This window comes from Rhinolophus ferrumequinum, chromosome 17, assembly GCF_004115265.2.
Source record: "Rhinolophus ferrumequinum isolate MPI-CBG mRhiFer1 chromosome 17, mRhiFer1_v1.p, whole genome shotgun sequence".
NCBI classification, from domain to species: Eukaryota; Metazoa; Chordata; class Mammalia; order Chiroptera; family Rhinolophidae; genus Rhinolophus; species Rhinolophus ferrumequinum.
In genome coordinates this window covers 11,920,538-11,938,011 of record NC_046300.1, presented here as the reverse complement: position 1 = coordinate 11,938,011, position 17,474 = coordinate 11,920,538, and the positions used below count along the sequence as shown (strand labels likewise).

The following is a 17,474-nucleotide window of genomic DNA, read 5'->3' as shown; positions in this document are numbered from 1 at the left end:
TTTTAACGGGGCAAAGAATACCTGAATGCTGATTTGAAGGCTCTAGTGCACAAGGACAGGTTAAAGATTTAAGAAAGAGCCAAAAAAACATTTGAGGGAGGTTCTCAAGAAGGGAACAGGAAGAAGATCTGGAGAATCATGAGAGGTTTGTCTATGACAGGAGAAAGGATAGCTCATCAATTGCAACAGGAGGGAAAGAACTGAGAGAGGACAGGTGTGGATGTAAATATGTCTACAGAAATGGCAGACATCGTTGGGATAACTCCCATTGGATGCCTTCATTTTTCCCTGGGAAGTATGGAGGAAAGTCATCTACTGAGGATGCAGGAGGAAAATGTGGGATTGGAGATTTAAGGAAAGAGGTAAGTTATAAAACTGCCACAGTGAGGAGTGCAAGAATGAGCGGACAAGAGAAATACAGTGCAGTTGCCATACAATGTCGAGAGTCCAGGGGAGACTGGTGATCAGACTATTTAAACAAATCATATGAGAAAGGATTGTATCTGTTCAACAGACTATTAAATTGATACAACCATGTTAACACATCTTCATAATTATCCTTTACACCAAGTCATTATAACCATGTGAGCAAAGTAGTATACAACCAAATTGCAAAACCTGCAAAACCAGAGAGCTGAACATTAAAATGAATTCATTTTGAGTAACATGATAACCCATTTAATATAAAATCTGAAAGACTGAGCTAACAGAAAAAGTCAGGGAACACTAATATACCAAATCCTGTAGCCTATCCACTGTCACGGTTTTCCACGATCGCCCCCAAATCGTTTCTGAAACCACAGTATCACGGTCCTACAAGGTCCTATTGGAATTTCCTGACAGTCCCAAGATTTTCCAGCCCCAGTACTAAAAAATTCTGCTTTAGGAGAAAAATCAAGTTATGGTTCTCACCAACTATTATATTACTCTGAGATTTGTTTCCTATTTATCCAATTAAAACTACTCTGTTTCTGGCACAGGTTTTGCAAACTTGGTGTTTAAATATATGCAAATATACCCCAAAATATGCTCCATCTTACCGATATCGCTGTTACCCTAAGAGAATCAGCCGTGGAATGTTTGAATAGGTACCATAAAACAGGTCCAATTTCTCCTGTAATAAAGCCGTGGGCCTGTGTAGAAAAGGTAGTGCAGACATTTTCAATAATCTTTGCTGCCATGTGATTCACAACACGTTCTTCCTAGAGAATGAGAGAGCAGAGAATAAGGAGAAGATTAAAAGGGTATTCTTTAGTATGAGAAACACATTTTTTCATTAACTATTGCAAGTAAAGGCCTGATACCAGGAGAATATTATCTGCTTCTGTATGTGTTGGGTACTTTAGGAGGTGTGATTATTCTTTCAGGCTATTATGAAACTGTTACCAATAATCATTTAGTTAATCACTAAACCTAGCCCAATATAATTTGAATATATTTTAATAAAAAATGCCGAAATAAACTGGAAAATACACAATATAAGCATAACATAAATATCGGGACATAAGTTTAAAGTCATAGGAGCAGGCAAACAATCCTAAGAAACCACTCAGGCCTGGTACCAATTGCCCAAAGACCACCTAAATATGAGGCAGCAAGGAAAATCTTAAGAAAGGCACTGCCTCAGTGGTGTGACCAAATTAACCCTAAAGGCTATTCTGGATTGTCCTGACAATGCTTAAAATCCAGCCTCTAGAAGGATCAAACTGTTTACAAGTAACTTAAATGAGTCCAAGAAAAAGGACAAAAATACTCAAAAGAATACAAAAAAACTCCAGCACCCAACAATATAAAAACAACAATGTCTGAAATCCAATTAAATAATACCACAAATGCAAAGAAGCAGGAAAAATATGATTCATGAGAATAAAAAAATGCAATCAATAAAAATAACATAGATGATAGAATCAGAAGCAAAATATGTTTAAATGGCTACTATAAACACAATCCGTACCCTCAAGAAGGAAGAAGAAAGCATAAGGAGAGAAACAGAACATATAGAAACGACCCAAATCAAAAGGCTGGAGATAAACAATACAACTTCTTATATGAAAACTACACTAGACTGGCTTAACAGATTAGACTCTGCAGACTAAATGTTTAGCGAACTTGAAGACATAGCAATAATCAATAAAAACTATCCAAAACAAACACAGAAAGAAGATTTTTTTAAAAATGGAACAGAGCATCAGTGAATTAGGGGCCAACTTCAAATGACCTAATGTATGTGCAGTGAGAATCCCAAAAGAATGTGTGTGGTAGGTGGAGGGGCGGAGTGGAAGAAGAAAATATTGGCTGAAAATTTTTCAAATACATGAAAACTCTAAGAAACTCAATGAACTCAAGCAGAACAAAGAAAAATCATGCCAACGCATACCATAATCAAACTGCTAAAAACCAGTAATAAATAGAAACCTTGAAAGCAGCTAGACTAACAAGACCCATTACGTAGAGGAGAACAAAGATAAGGATGACAGACTTCTCATCAGAAACCAATGCAAACCGGAAGACAGTGGAGCAAAATCTTTAAACCACCAAAAGGAAAAAGAAAAAAACGTAACTATCAACCTACAAATCTATATCCGAAAATAACACCTTTCAAAACCAAAGGTAAAGGTGGGGGACATAGGGAGAGGTTGGTAAAAGGTTACAAACTTTCAGCTGCTAGATGAATAAGGTCTAAGGATCTAATGTAAAACATGGTGACTATAGTCAATAAGACTGAATTATCGAAATTTGCTAAAAGAATAAAAATTAAATGTTCTCTCACCAAAAATGTAAACATGTGAAGTGACTAAGTATTAATTAACTCAATGGGGAAATCTTTTCAAAATGGATATGGCTATCAAATCATCACTTTGTACCCTTTAAATATCTTACAATTGTATATATTGACTATATCTCAATAACGCTGAAAACAAAACTAATGTAGAAGTAAAATGTATAATAATATAAAGTCTAGAAGGGAAGTACTAGATATACTATGGTGTAAGATTCTTATATATAATTCTTGTATAGTATATACGAATAAGCATATCATTATATACAGCAAATTCTGGTGTAAGGTTGTTATAAAGGTTGCTATATATATATGAATCTGTACATCATTACTCAAAGGTCAACTATAGTTAAGTTAGAGATATATATATGGTAAAAAAAAAAAGCATAATCCAATAAAGGAGATAAAGTGGAATCATTAAAAAGTCAATTAATCCAGAAGAAGGCGAGAAGAGAAAAAGGAAACAAAACAAAAACAGACAAATAGAATACAAGTTCCAAGACTGCAGATTTAAACTCAACCATTTCAACAATCATAGTAAATATAAAGGTCTATACACACTAATTAAAAGGCAGAGATTCTCAATTTAGATTTAAAAAAAAAAAAAAAAAAAAAGCAAGGCCCAAATGGAGGCTGTTTTCAAGAAACCCTCTGATATATAAATTCACTGATAGGTTAAAAGTAAGTGTAAGAATGCACAAAGGCTAACATGTATCCAAAAAAAAAGCTAAAGTGGCTATATTACTTCAAAAAAACAGATTTCATAGCAAAGACTATCCAGGGATAAAGGTCATTTCACAAAGATTAGAGTCATTCAACAGGAAGGTATAAAAATCCTAAATATTTATGCACCTAGTAACAGAACTTCAAAATACCTGAAGCAAAAATTGATACAATCAAGAGAATAAACAGATAGATTCACAATTTTAGTTGGAGAATTCAATATACTTTCTCAATAACTGACAGAACAAGTAGCCAGAAAGTCAGTTATGATAACACTATCAACTGACTTTGACATTTAATTTTATTCAGCAAAAGAAGAACACACATTCTTTTCAACATCCTATGAAACATTACCGTGTTAGACTATAAAACACATTTGAGTAAGTTCTATATTCACAAATTAATTTGAGATCAATCACAGACTTAAATAGAAATGCTAGAACCAAAAATCTTCTAGAAGAGATAATAAGAATATCTTGTTTATCCTGAAGTAGACAAAGCTTTCGTAGGGAAAAATAAAAGGCACTAAACATAAAAGAAAAAAAATTTCATCAAAATTGTAAATTTCTACTCATAATGACACCAGTAAGCCTCAGTGTCTTAGACTGAAAGAAAATGTTTGCGATACACTCTAAATATCTGAGCATTTTAGGTTATATATCAATTAAAATATTTCAAAATACATTAAAGAATTAAATGTATAATATAATCCCATGTTTAACAAAAAAAACATATGTACATATACAAATAAAGGAAGGGCATAGAGAGATATACAATACTCTGTTAATAGTGATTATAACAGGTAAGGGAGGTGGAGCGGGGGGGTGGGGGGGTCCACTAATTCTACTTTAGACATTTGTATATCGTCTGGATTGTTACAGTATGTGCGTATTACTTTTCAACCCAAATGTATGTATTTTTCATGCAAAAATTATTTTAAAAAAACAGTGAGAAGACATTGAGTTATGTGTAGGTTGAAGCCTTGGTTTTGCACTCTGCTAGCTATATATCCTTGAGCATTTTCATCTCAGTGCTTCAACTTCATCATCTATAAAACAGAGATAATAAAACACAAGGCAGTTGGAAAATTAAATGAGACAACATACATTTTTTTTGGATACAATTAATTTAGGTCACAAAAAGCAGTCAGTTCTCAGTGTGTTAGCTTTTCTTCCTATTATTATTAATATCATACAGTAGGAATTGGAAGGCTGCTAGAAAAGGCATTTTAAAGATACTTAACCTCCTCAAAGTTTGACACATTTCATTTCTCAGCATGAGTATGGGAGAGAATGCTTCCTCCCCATTCCTGATGTTTCCTCCATGTAGCTAGAACACATTCATGTAACACTTTTACTCTCTCTCTGTTCCTTTGCTCACCTCTATCCAAGGGGAAGTAAAACATTTCGTCTAGTTGGCATTTGAGAAAAACAAACTGGGCATGCCTGAGTGCTCAGCTCAGCGACCCTTTTTCCCCTGAGCACAAGCCCAGCCACACAGAGCTGTCCTCTCATATCCCGCCCCCATCGTAAGTCTTACCTGGAAAGGACTCCACGTGGAGAGTGCCACTACATCAGGGGTGCTAGGATTCCAGTTATCAGGAAGCCTAGGTGCCCACACATGTAAGCCATGTCCTCCACTCTAGCTCTCATTACATACACATATGGTATTTTTTGTCTCACATGCCTTGTTCTTTGTTTTATTTCTCTTTAGGTTCTGAAACCTTTCTCCTGAATGTAGGATGAGGGAAGGTGCTATTTATGGGGACCCTCTCAAATACCTTAACAAGTGCTACACATCACAACTGTCAGTCAATTTCTAGAGGACTCATTCCTAGAAGTAGAAAACCACAACTATTTTAGCACCTAGGTTGGAAAGGGGCCATGTGTCATCTCAGTGTTCTATAAACCCAGTGACGCTGTCAGGCCACTTCAACTCGCCACCACCTGAAATGAGCTATCCTAGTCCCTCAGGGATCCCATCTAGGACATCACACAAGCACTAAGATTGGGGCTATTTTCTGCTTAATTAACTCTTTGGAAGGGATAACTGGACTGAATTGGTATCATCATTTAAATCAAAGATCTATTTCATCATATTGTAAGGATAAAAGCTGATGATTAGAAAATGATCCTATGAAAATAAGCCTCTGGTAATCAGGCTTTTAATGAGGAGCTGTACTATGTTTTAATAGTGTTAAGATCAAACGTATTGCAGGCAGTCTTTACAAAAAAGAAAGTTTTGCTGCCAATATAATTATAATCGACCTGCTTACTTTTCCAAAATAGAATACTAAAATTAACATCTAAAATACTGACATTAAATATTTTCACATTTGTAGATTTAGTGAAAAATCTATGGCCTTTCTTCTACAGGCTTCAAGGTACCTGATGTCGATTTTGCAGAGTTTATTAACTCATGCAATCAAGAAAATAGGATTTCCATTTCTTCCAATGTTGTGGGCTAGATTATCTGGACAACTCCATCCCTCTAAACACAACTTGAAATGCTAAATATAAAATAAGACAACAAACCTTAAGCATCGATGAACTAGCACCAAGTTCTTAGGCAACTGACTGTGTAGGCAAGAACCCTGAGAGGTGCCCAGGGCACTTAAGCTGATGTTTGTCCCAAGGGCATTTGTCCAACAAAGGTGAACAAGAGGAATGGAGGCAAGGCTGAGGCCCACACAAGTAGGAAGTCAAATGAAGACCCTCTCCTGGTCCCAATCAAAGCTACAGCTCCCAATGGCTACAACCCAGTATAATAGATGGGGGCAAGAAACACTCTCCCATTCCCCTGTCTCCCCACAATCAGAATTGGGGGCTGAAGATATATGTTAAGGAGAGCAGACTGCAAGAAGGAAAGCCCATGAGACGCTAAGGGAGCCACAGTTGCTTTGACTCTGCCTTCTTAAAAACAACAACTACAGTCAGAAGACAGTGAGACAGTATCTTCAACTGCTAAAACAATGGTATTCACGGGAAAAAAAAGTATTTCAAAAACAAGAACAGGATAACTACTAAAAAAATGAGGCACTACAAAAAATAATAAAACCAAAAAAGAAGGCATGAAGAAAAAAATAAATACAACACAGATAAATCAAATAGTACAAAATAAGATGGCAGCTATCTATCCAACCAAATCAACAATTACAATAAATTTAAACGGACTAAATACTATAGTGAAGAGAAAATGACTATAAAATGGAAGTTTTAAAAAATACAACAATATGAGGAGATACATCAAAAATACAGTTATTCAGTTAAAAAGGCTGAAAATAAGAAAATGGAAAAAGACACACCAGTCAGATCTAACCCAAATAAGGACAGTTTAACTATATTAATATCACACAGGATAGACTTTGGGCAAGAAGCACTAATGGTGAATTTTAAAGATCACAATATAATGATAAAAACTTCAACAAAGCAAGGGAAAAACAATCTAAATTTTCTGTATATCTAATAACTAATACTAAAAATACATAAAAGAAAAATTTGACAAAATTGCAATCCTACCAAAGAAGGCAATTTAAACATATATCTCAGTAGATGACAAAACAGACAAAAAACAATCAGCATAGATATAAAAGATTTATATCTACATCTGTCTGTATATTAAATTAACTAGCTTGACCTAATGGGTAGGAAAATACCACCAGCAGGTGGGGCCCCCAGGGCTCAGCCAACATCAAACCACTGAAAAGCTGCACATCTGGAATTGAAATCCACATCCTCCGACTGCCAGCTCAAGGTCTTTGAAATGTCAGCCCCAAATCTGAAACTATAACTTAGGATCATCACAGATACCTCGTCTTCTACACTGCCACACTCTTCTTTAAACAGTTATATCAAATATTCCTATTCTTTGTGTATTCCACCATGAGTCTCTCACTTTAAAGACATCCCCTCTTTCCATCTGAGTGCTTCCATCTGTGACAAGGACAAAAACATCTGACTCACATCTCACCATTGTTAAAGTTACAGAAATCATGTTCATACAGCAGGTTGACCTGTTTGATAAACAGTGACAAAATTTCTTAGGCAACCTAAAAAGAGAACACCTACTGAACACTATTTTAGCAAAGTCATTACTATCTCAATATAAGGCTTCCTGTGCCAAAGTGCATCCCACAGCATGCCAGGTCTGTCAGGTAGTTTGTGGTCAAAGAACTTGGAAAATACAATAGCTCCTCAAGTAGATTCATAACTAAAAGCTCAGAAACATACTAAAAACAAACAAAACTGTTGAATCATGTTTAACCCAGTGTGCCCCAATGTATTTGACTAGAAAATCCTTTATTCATATAATACTTATAAATATTCTATGGCAAAGCTAGTTTTTTTATGCATAATGAACCAAAAAGAATTATAATTTAAAAATATTGCCTTCTAAGAAGTCTACATATCAAATTAAAATGAAGAAGTAAAATTTCTATACTTTCTTCCCAAAACAGAGAGGGAGAAAAAGGGGGAGGGACGTAAAAAAAACAGCGTTAATAGTCCACGTTCAACAAGGTACATTACTAAGTTTTGATGTGGGGGGAAAAAAATCTCAGGAAGTTAAGCAAAAGAACATGTCAATATATTTAAAAACAACAAAAATAGCACAATAATGTGAATACACTTAATGCCACGGACTTGTTCACTTAACGGTTAAAATGGTAAGTTTTATGCTACCTATATTTATTTTTAAAAATAAAATTGTGCCCATACATAGCACCACAGACACACACAAAATAATTACTAATACAGTTCCAAATGGAAAAATAAAACTTTTAGAAGAAAATGTAATAGACCATCTTGATGTTGGAGTAGATAAACTTTTCTTAAGACAAAAAGCACAAATCATAAATAGATTGACAAAGTTAGCTACATTAAAATTAAGAACTTCTATTTATCAACAGCCACTGTAAAGAAAATGAGAAGTCCAACCACAAATTTGAAAGTATCTATGACACATATGAACAAAAGATTAATATCCAGATTACATAAAAATTCCTATGGATGGAGTGCCATGAAATCTGTAATTATTTTCAAACAGTTCAGAAAATAAACGAATGAATAAATAAATAATAAATACACATACGGATATATACATATACATATATTACAACAAAGGCAAAATGCTAAGAACTTGAATCTAGGTAATAGAAATAAAGGTGATCATTATAGTTCTCTTTCCTTTTCTAATATTTGAAACATTTTATAACAGTAGGTTGGAGTGGGGTGTACAGAAATCCCACATAACAATGGAAAAAAATGGTTTTCTAAAGAGAAAACCAAAAAACCCTAAATAGAAAAAGATGGTCATCCTCAATAGTAATCAGGAAAATGCACATTAAAACTATTATGAGAAACCATTTAATGCCCATGAGATTGACAAAAATTTGATATACAAATGTTCGAGACGATGTGGGTTAACGGGTGCTCCTATACCCTTCAGGTGGGAATATCTCTCTCTCTCTCTCTCTCTCTCTCTCTCTCTCTCTCTTTGTCTCTCTGTCTCTCTGTCTCTCTGTCTCTCTCTCTCTCTCTCTGTCTCTGTCTCTCTGTCTCTGTCTGTCTCTCTCACACACATATTCAGGTATATTCCAATTAACAACATACTAACACACTACAATTTGGTATAAATGAGCTATTGTTTGCACAATCAGCATGTATCAACCTCGGCCTAACTTTGAGCAAAAGAATTAAATCTCCAGAGAATTAAGGTGCCATTCCACTTGTATAAAGTTCAGCCTTAAGAACCAATCAATAAAATACTTAGCAATTCAAAGATGGAAACATGATAAATAAAAATTAAAAAAAAAAAAAAACTTGGGAATAACAGTCACTGAAGTCAGAATAGTCGCTATTCCTTGAAAGAAAGAATAAGCTTCAATCCAAGAGGGACAGAGAGGAATCCTCGAAGCTACCAATCCTCTTTTTTTCTGAGAGTGAGTGTGTGAGAGGTGAGCTTTTACCCACACACACATTTCATATATTCTTCTGTATATGAGATACATTTCAAAAGAGAACAACCTACACTCAGAAATACCAGTAGGTGCTGGGAAAATAGTTTTCTACATGGAAAAAAGTTTTTTAATTGTTGAAGATAAAAGGCTTAAAATTATTTACCTTCAACTACGTCCTGAATACATTAGACGTATACACAAAAGAACTGCTACGACTGGAATTATTTTTGTAAGGACAGGAATATTTTTTAGGTGGAAGAATCACCCCTAATTTATCTGTGTCATAGTGACAATGCTAGTGTGTATGCTGCCAAAACACACAGTAACTGCTTTTCAAATAGCATAAAATCTTCATAAATTAGAGAGTTCTGGACTTACCTCCCTATTTATGAAAAATACGCAAGACTTGCCATACATACAAAGAACAATTAAAGACGAATATGTTACTAAAATATAAAACAATATCATTATTTTACAATAACAATACGCGTGGATATCAAACATTATTCTTCAGATTATGTACACAATGAAAAATATGGGAGGGGTAGGGAGAAGTATTTAATAAAGGATACAACTTCGTGGACTACAATTAATAATCTTTAGGAGGCATTAATCTAAGTTACAAAAATTGAAAACACAAAGTTGTAAAAATTTCGTTTACACTGTTAAAAGAATCCCTAGAAGAAACGATTCCTGTGTTTCTCCTCTGAGTTCCTCTATTTTGTTCTTTTGCATTTATTTACTTGACATACTCCACTTTATATTTGTATCCAATCTCCCACAATAGATGGGATCTGAGTGCGGATAGAAATGTCACCTTCATCTGTGAGTCCCCAAGTGTGCTTAGCTTGAGGCCTTGAATGACAGACCCATGCATGTCTTTTGATGATAGATAATGACTTGATTCTCCTATTATTGATAAAGTACAGTTTACGGCTTCATTCATATCCCATAATGACAACTGACTTCGTATAAACCCTACAGGCTAGAAAGTGTTCAGACTTCATTTTGGGATCACTAGGGGAAAACCTGGCAGAGCATTCTATGCTTGGAACATTATTCCATTACCAGGTAGTAATAAACTCAAAAGGAAGATGTTTATTGTGACATATTTTTTTCATTCCTTAAGGAATGTGTTTAGCCTATGGCTTTGCCTTGGGTGAAACAATGTCAAATGGGTTAAAGAGAACAGAAAATGCCAACCTTTTAGGTCAGTTAGTAAAATCCTTTCCGTAGTTTCACATAGGAGCTACACATACCAATTGGTTGGTTGGCCAGCTGGCTGGTCTACAGTCATTAACTGCGGCATGAGAAGGGATGCGAATAAAATGAAAAATCACATTACATAATACTACTGAATATTAAAGCCAATGGAGATGAGTGGAAGCTTCCCTATTTCTGAACCGCAAAATAGCAACCTGACAAGGTAACCATGGGGCTTCTGAGGCTTCCAGAAAATTCTCTGCAGACACCTCACTTACCAAACTGGCGTATCGAGAACTTTCAAAGTGGGAAAGGATTAAGAATATGTTATTAAAAGCTACTTATGCTGTTTGTATTTGCTATCATCTTTTAAAAGCAGGACATTTTAAAAAGTGAATGAGAAAGCTGGTTCATTTTTACACCTGCTCCGCTGTAGGTCACTTGTAGGGTGGCTTGTCGGGATTATTTAAATTCAGGAGCAATACCTGGCTGACACGCGCCTGCACTGCTGCAGGCTAGAGCCCTCGCACAGCGCCTGAAGGGTTATTACAATTGGAGTCTACAGAGAACGACAAAGGAGCCTTACCCCTTCCCGAAGGCACCTCATTAGCACTGTGTACGTAGCCAAGGGAACGGCCCAGCATTCTCTAGGGTGCTTTTTTTTTTCTTCCTAAAATGAAGCAGAAGGGCAAGTGGTGAAGCTAACAGTACAAAGATATTTAACCCATTCAAGAAAAAGGCCCAGTTTCAAATGCACCAACTACTTAAAACTTCCTGACATTCTATTTAAAGCACTATTTATTACCTGACAATTATGATCTGGTTAGAGGTCTCGTCCTGCATTGTACATACGGGTACTGCTCCTATTTGTCACTATGTTATATATGATGTTGCTAAGATCCCCTCATCAGAAGCTGGATGAAGAGAACTGAAAAATGACAACATGATCTGGTTGACGAACAGTTTACTGGTAACTGCAGACGATAATCCAGATACTCCTACCTAAACGGTACCCCATTATCTGAAACGATTTGAAAGGCACAGAATAGTCTGAGTAATATCTCAGGATAATCCATACACACAAGTAAAAGGCAGTGTTTAGCTAGTAAGACAATGTGCTGGATAAAAACAAGCAATTATCATTAGCAGGAACACTGACTTTAATGACATCAGCAATAATTCTCTCACAGAAGAACCAAATTAAGGTCATAACCACAAGAATCCTCCTGCCACATAGCAACTAAAATCACCCAATGATCAGGTACCACTCAGAAAGGTAAAACATAATTTCTATAAAAGCAAAAGAACTTAGGTTCCGTTTAAAGAAAATATTTCGTTTAGATTGTCCAAATGCTAGAACTAGTACCTGCATTTTATACCAGTGAAGAGAACTGTAACGCATGAACACTGTACCCTGAATCACAGAATTCCACGTAGGATCATAAGCTGGACATTGTCATCCCAAGCTGCTCTAGCTCGAAAATCGCTAACTAATGAAGCACCCAATTAAACTTCCAAACACAACTTTCTTCCCCTCCAGCTCACGTTATTCAGAACGTTTCCCTTCCTTAACATCAGAGACCTCGGGTCCTCCTTCCCCCACCACACACCCCTTTGCTTTCGCCCAGTCTATCACCTACCCTCCCTCCCAGCCACTTAAAGAGTCCCTGGTCTACCAGTTAAACACTCCTGCCAAAAGCCTGAACCCCTTTCATGCCACTCAACCAGTGGGCTCTCTCTAGTCCTGTTTCTTGGACCATGGCTACATTCATTCAGCCTTACTGACTTTCTCTTTCCCGAAACACCCTCTTCTCTCTCCTAATTTGCTCCTACTTCACTTCCTCTCACTCAGTTTCTCAGACGCCTCTCTTACCATGTTCCAGTCTGTTCTCTATCTTTCCAGCATTTAAATCAAGTGACATCATTACCCTTCTTTAAAGCCTTCGTGACTCCCCCTGGCTCTTAGGACCAAAAGGAAAACACACGACTTGGCCAAGAGCACTTCAGGACCAGATCCCTGCCAGCCTCTCCAGCCTTGCCTACTCGCTCACTTCCCCCCGTCCTACTGGCCTGGTGCAATTCCCACATGAAAAAAAGCACCTACTGTGTGCCAGGAACTCTTCTAAACAATAGCCACACCGCCGTGAACAAGACAGATAAATGTTCTGCTTCCACAGTGCTTAGTAGGGACAGAGATTTAAAAAGAAATCAACAAATGAGTCAGGATGGCAGTGATGAGTGTGGTATAAACACACATCAGCATCAGCATAAGGGGTTAGAGGAAGACTGTAGCCTGGAAAAGGCTCTCTGAAGGGATCCATTTGAACAGAGAGAAAATGCAAACCTCTGGGGGGTGGGGGAGGGGACCCTGCAAGCCTGAGCAACAGCCAGAGGTGTGGAAGCGGGAATGGCATGATGGGTTCAAGGACCTGCAAGGAGGTCAGTGTGGCTGGAAGGAGTACACAAGGAGTTGGGGAGTGAGGTCATGAGAGCACTGGGTGGCAGCTCACACGCCCTGAAGGCACCTGGAGGGATTTACGACAATGACCGAGAAGTGCTGAGAGGCTCTGGGGAGCGACAATGTCATCTCTCACAGGTTTGTGGCAGGCTCACTCTGCCTGACGTCTGGAAAACAGACTAGTCCGGACACAAGAGCGAGGCAAGAAAAGTGGCTGGGAGTTTCTACAACAGGTCAGGGGAGAGATGATGATGGGCTGGACAAAAAGGGACAACGTGAGAAAACCTGGACTCAAGGTGGGAGGCATCCTCGACAAAAGTTAAGAGAAAATACATAAACTGTAACTGTACGCGGATTGCTTCATGACATCCTCTGCAGAAACACACTCTGGTCTCTGTCCTCAAGCCTGTAACCTTGGGATGTTATCAGAGCACCAACAGGACATAATATCCTATCACCTCAGGTCAGTCTCACTAGGTCAGTACTGACTTGCGATTTTAAGGTTGATATACGTTCGAAGTGACAATTCCACAAAAGCGCTCATCTCCTGAAAGTTATTAAAGTTTGTGGGCCCAGGGACAGAATTTCCTTTGCAGGTTTGCTATCGTTAAGACATGGTCAAATGTCATGGCCTAAGACATAGGCTTCCCTGGTACCAAGGAAAATGATTCTCTAAATCTACTTTCAGAAACAAACAGGAGTATGATTCTGTATGGTTCAATTTATGTAAGAGTCTAGAAAGTGCAAACTTGTCTATAAGACAGAAGCAAGTCAGTGGTTGCCTGGGGGCAGGAAAAAGGCAGGAAGGAAGAATTACAGAGGGTGCTGGGGAAACTATTGGAGGTAACAGAAATGTTCATTATCTTGATTGTGGTGATGGTTTCATAGGTATACACATGTGAGGTCAATTAAGTTCGCAAACTCATCCTAGAAAAAGTGCTACATACCTCACTGCTGAATATTACTATGGTCACCTTTGAAGTACTCCCCTTGGAAAGCTCTGCACTGACACCAGTGCCTAGTCCACCTGTCAAAGCAATTTTGGAACTCTTTTTCTGGGATGGCCATCAGAACTGTCATCGTATTACAGTTGATGTCCTGAAGGTCATTAAAATGTCTTCCTTTCAAACAACCAAAATGTCCTTCAATAGATGAATGGATAAAGAAGTTGTGGTGTATATACACAATGGAATACTATTTGGCAGTAAGAAAAGATGAAATAGGACCATTTGTGACAACATGGATGGATCTTGAAAGTATAATGCTAAACAAAATAAGTCAGACAGAAAAAGCAGAGAACTATATGATTTCACTGATATGTGGTATATAAACCAAAAACAACAAAAGAACAAGACAATCAAATGAGAAATAAAAATTCATAGACACAGACAATAGTTTAGTGGTTATCAGAGGGTAAGGGGATTGGGGGATGGGAGATGAGGGTAAGGGGGATCAAATATATGGTGATGGAAAGAGAACTGACTCTGGGTGGTGAGCACACAATGTGATATATAGATCATGTATTACAGAATTGTACACCTGAAATCTATGTAACTTTACTAACAGTTGTCACCCCAATAAACTTTAATTAAAAAAAAATGTCTTCCTTTCAATATTTTCTTTCTCTTTGGGTAAAGAAAGAGTCACTGGGGGCCAAATCAGTGAGTAGGGAGGGGGTTCCAATACAGTTACTTGTCTACTGGCTAAAAACTCCCTCACAGACAGTGCCGTGTGAGCTGGTGCATTGTCGTGATGCAAGAGCCATGAACAGTTGGCGAAAAGTTAAGGTTGTCTAACTTTTTCATGCAGACTTTTCAGCACTTCCAAATAGTAAACTTGGTTAACTGTCCAGTTAGTACAAATTCATAATGAATAATCCCTCTGATATCAAAAAAAGATTAGCAACATCGCTGCAACAAGTTCACGAACTTAATTGTCAGACCTCATACATCAAAATTGATCAAACTGTCATCTTTAAACATGTGCAGTTTATTGTATGCCAGTTATGCCTCAATTAAGTTGGGGCAAAGGTAAAAAATTTTTTTAAAATAGAACCAAAAAAATAAATTTAGACCAGACTCATATCCCTGCTAAGATGGCAGACTAGGTACCTGACCACTCTTCTAAGGAAAGCAACTATTAGGTTGATGCAAAAGATTTAAAAGATTAAATCTGCGGTTTAAAAGATTAAAAATCATTGCAAAAACCGCAATTACTTTTGCACCAACCTAATAGTTTTGTTGTAACATCCTTAAAATGCATCAGAGATCAAATCATCCCCCAAAGAACTGCAAGGAAAACAGCCTTGCACAAAACTTGGCATACACGAGAATGTTCCACTACGAGAAGAGGGAGAGAGGGAGGAAAGGAGTACTGATAAGAAATACATCCATATTAATTAAGAAACAGCTCCAGAGTGTGTATCTCCATACGCTATTCTTAATAGGACGTAACTATTAAGTGAAATAAGCAAGTTGTAAATGACACAAAAGAATCTACATTTCTATTTGCTCATATGTACAAAAGTGACTTTATAAATATAAGTAAGGAAGTAGTTATAATAATTATTCATTAGGGAACTAGGCAGATGGGGGACAAAAATAGGACAGAGACTTTTCCCAGAATACCTTTCTTTACCTCCTAGTTTTCTAGCTTCATGAATATGTCGTCTCTTCAAAACAGAAAATTACCCAAAAGTAAACTCAACAAAATATAGATGTCCAAAAGCTTTATGAATAGAAGTAACTTTAATGAAAATATTTTGAAAAATATAAATATATGGAAATGCCATTGTTTGTGCCCTGGAGGACAAAATACCATAAATATACCAATATTTTCCTAATTGACTGATACATAGATTCATTACAATTCCAAATATGCACTGGAAGACTCAAAATGATAACGATAGTAGCGCTTCCCAAATTGATATGTACAGCCAATGCAATTTTTTTTAAATGATTTACAGAATTGAACAAGCTGATTCTAAAATTTATACGGACATGCGAAGAGCCAGGAATAGCCAAGACATTTATGAAAGGGAAGAATAAGGAGAGACATGCTGTACCAGGTATCAATACTAATTATGGAGCTAAATGGCTTCAAATACTTGTGTTTTATAACAATTATGGTAGTTGGCCTTAAAATGATGATTGTCCAGAAAGTCAATTTAATTTACATACTAAGGATACTCAGTTACTTAACATTTAAGAAAGTTCTACAAACAAAACATCAGACTTGTAATGAGAGAACTTCCTGATTCACTTATAACTTATGGTACTTATTGAAAACTCTCAAATGAAATGACTAACTCATAATTTATCAGTATCTATTCAATAATATTCTAAAAAATTACACTAATGAAACATGCAATTTTCCTTTGTGGAATTCAATACTCCTTCCATACTGTAACTTAACAAATAATTAGTCAAATTCTGCAATCACCAATTCTCATGGCCATGTAAAGAGCTATATTTGCACAAAGTGGTGTTTTAAACTGAAATAGAGCTTTTATACTGGGAGAAGCAAAGGCCGACTTCTTCTTGCCTAAAGGAGTCAAAGATGGCTGCAACCTAGGAAGTATTTTGGACTTTTGGTCCATAGGTTTTAAAATGTGACCTGAGATTCTCCTACACTTTAAAGTAAAAAAAAAAAAAAAAAAAAAAAGGCACTGGGAGAGAAGGAAGATGACTGACAGAGAGACAGACAGGGGGAGAAAGACAGATGGATGGACACTGTTAGTCTCTCTCGTCCAGAAGTAAAATTTCTCCTATGTTCCTAAGGCATGCTCCAAGAGGCAAAGTCAAAACACTTTTAGAGAATATTAATACTTGTCAGCCTGATACGTCAGAACATGTCAAAGAGCAATAGAGTCAACCAGACAGTCTCACCTGGATAGCTACAAGATAGATCAGCTCCCCGAGGGTTGGTAAAAGGCACTGTTTTAATTTGCTGTTCCTGAAGTTTTCCCTAATTAATTCAGTTAAGAGAGTAATTGCCTGAAAAGAGAAGAAAAAAAAACGTGTATTATTTCATATGTATCTCTCAGTTCTTTAACCTATATGCAAAAGGCAAGACGCTCTACAAAATTCACCGCCCATTTTTAAGAACTAGTTTTCAAATTATTTTCCAACATATGGGCCTTATTCCTGATAAAGGTAAAAATCTATCCAGTGAAATAAACTCTCGTCCACATAGCAATTACCAAGCAGTCTCACGTATCACTGATGCTGTGAGGCACCAGTTGCTCTAGCTTTAGACAGAAACTGAGGCTGCGAGAGGTCCAGCAGCTCCCCATCCAGTTTGCTGAAACGGCCAAGATCTGAACACAGATCTTACAGGCAAGATCCCTAGCCGGA

At 36.9% G+C, this 17,474-nt stretch overlaps 1 protein-coding gene across 1 annotated transcript in view; it reads right to left on the bottom strand.

The window, feature by feature from the left end:
• Nucleotides 1-17,474, bottom strand: part of ULK4 (unc-51 like kinase 4) — a 406,569-nt gene that overhangs the window by 325,862 nt on the left and 63,233 nt on the right. Inside the window, exons 18-20 of the mRNA XM_033131526.1 lie at nt 17,007-17,114; nt 11,248-11,331; nt 1,041-1,202 (exon numbers count right to left, since the gene is read on the bottom strand). Of these exons, the coding sequence (XP_032987417.1) occupies nt 1,041-1,202; nt 11,248-11,331; nt 17,007-17,114 (354 nt within the window). The remainder of the gene's footprint in view (nt 1-1,040; nt 1,203-11,247; nt 11,332-17,006; nt 17,115-17,474) is intronic.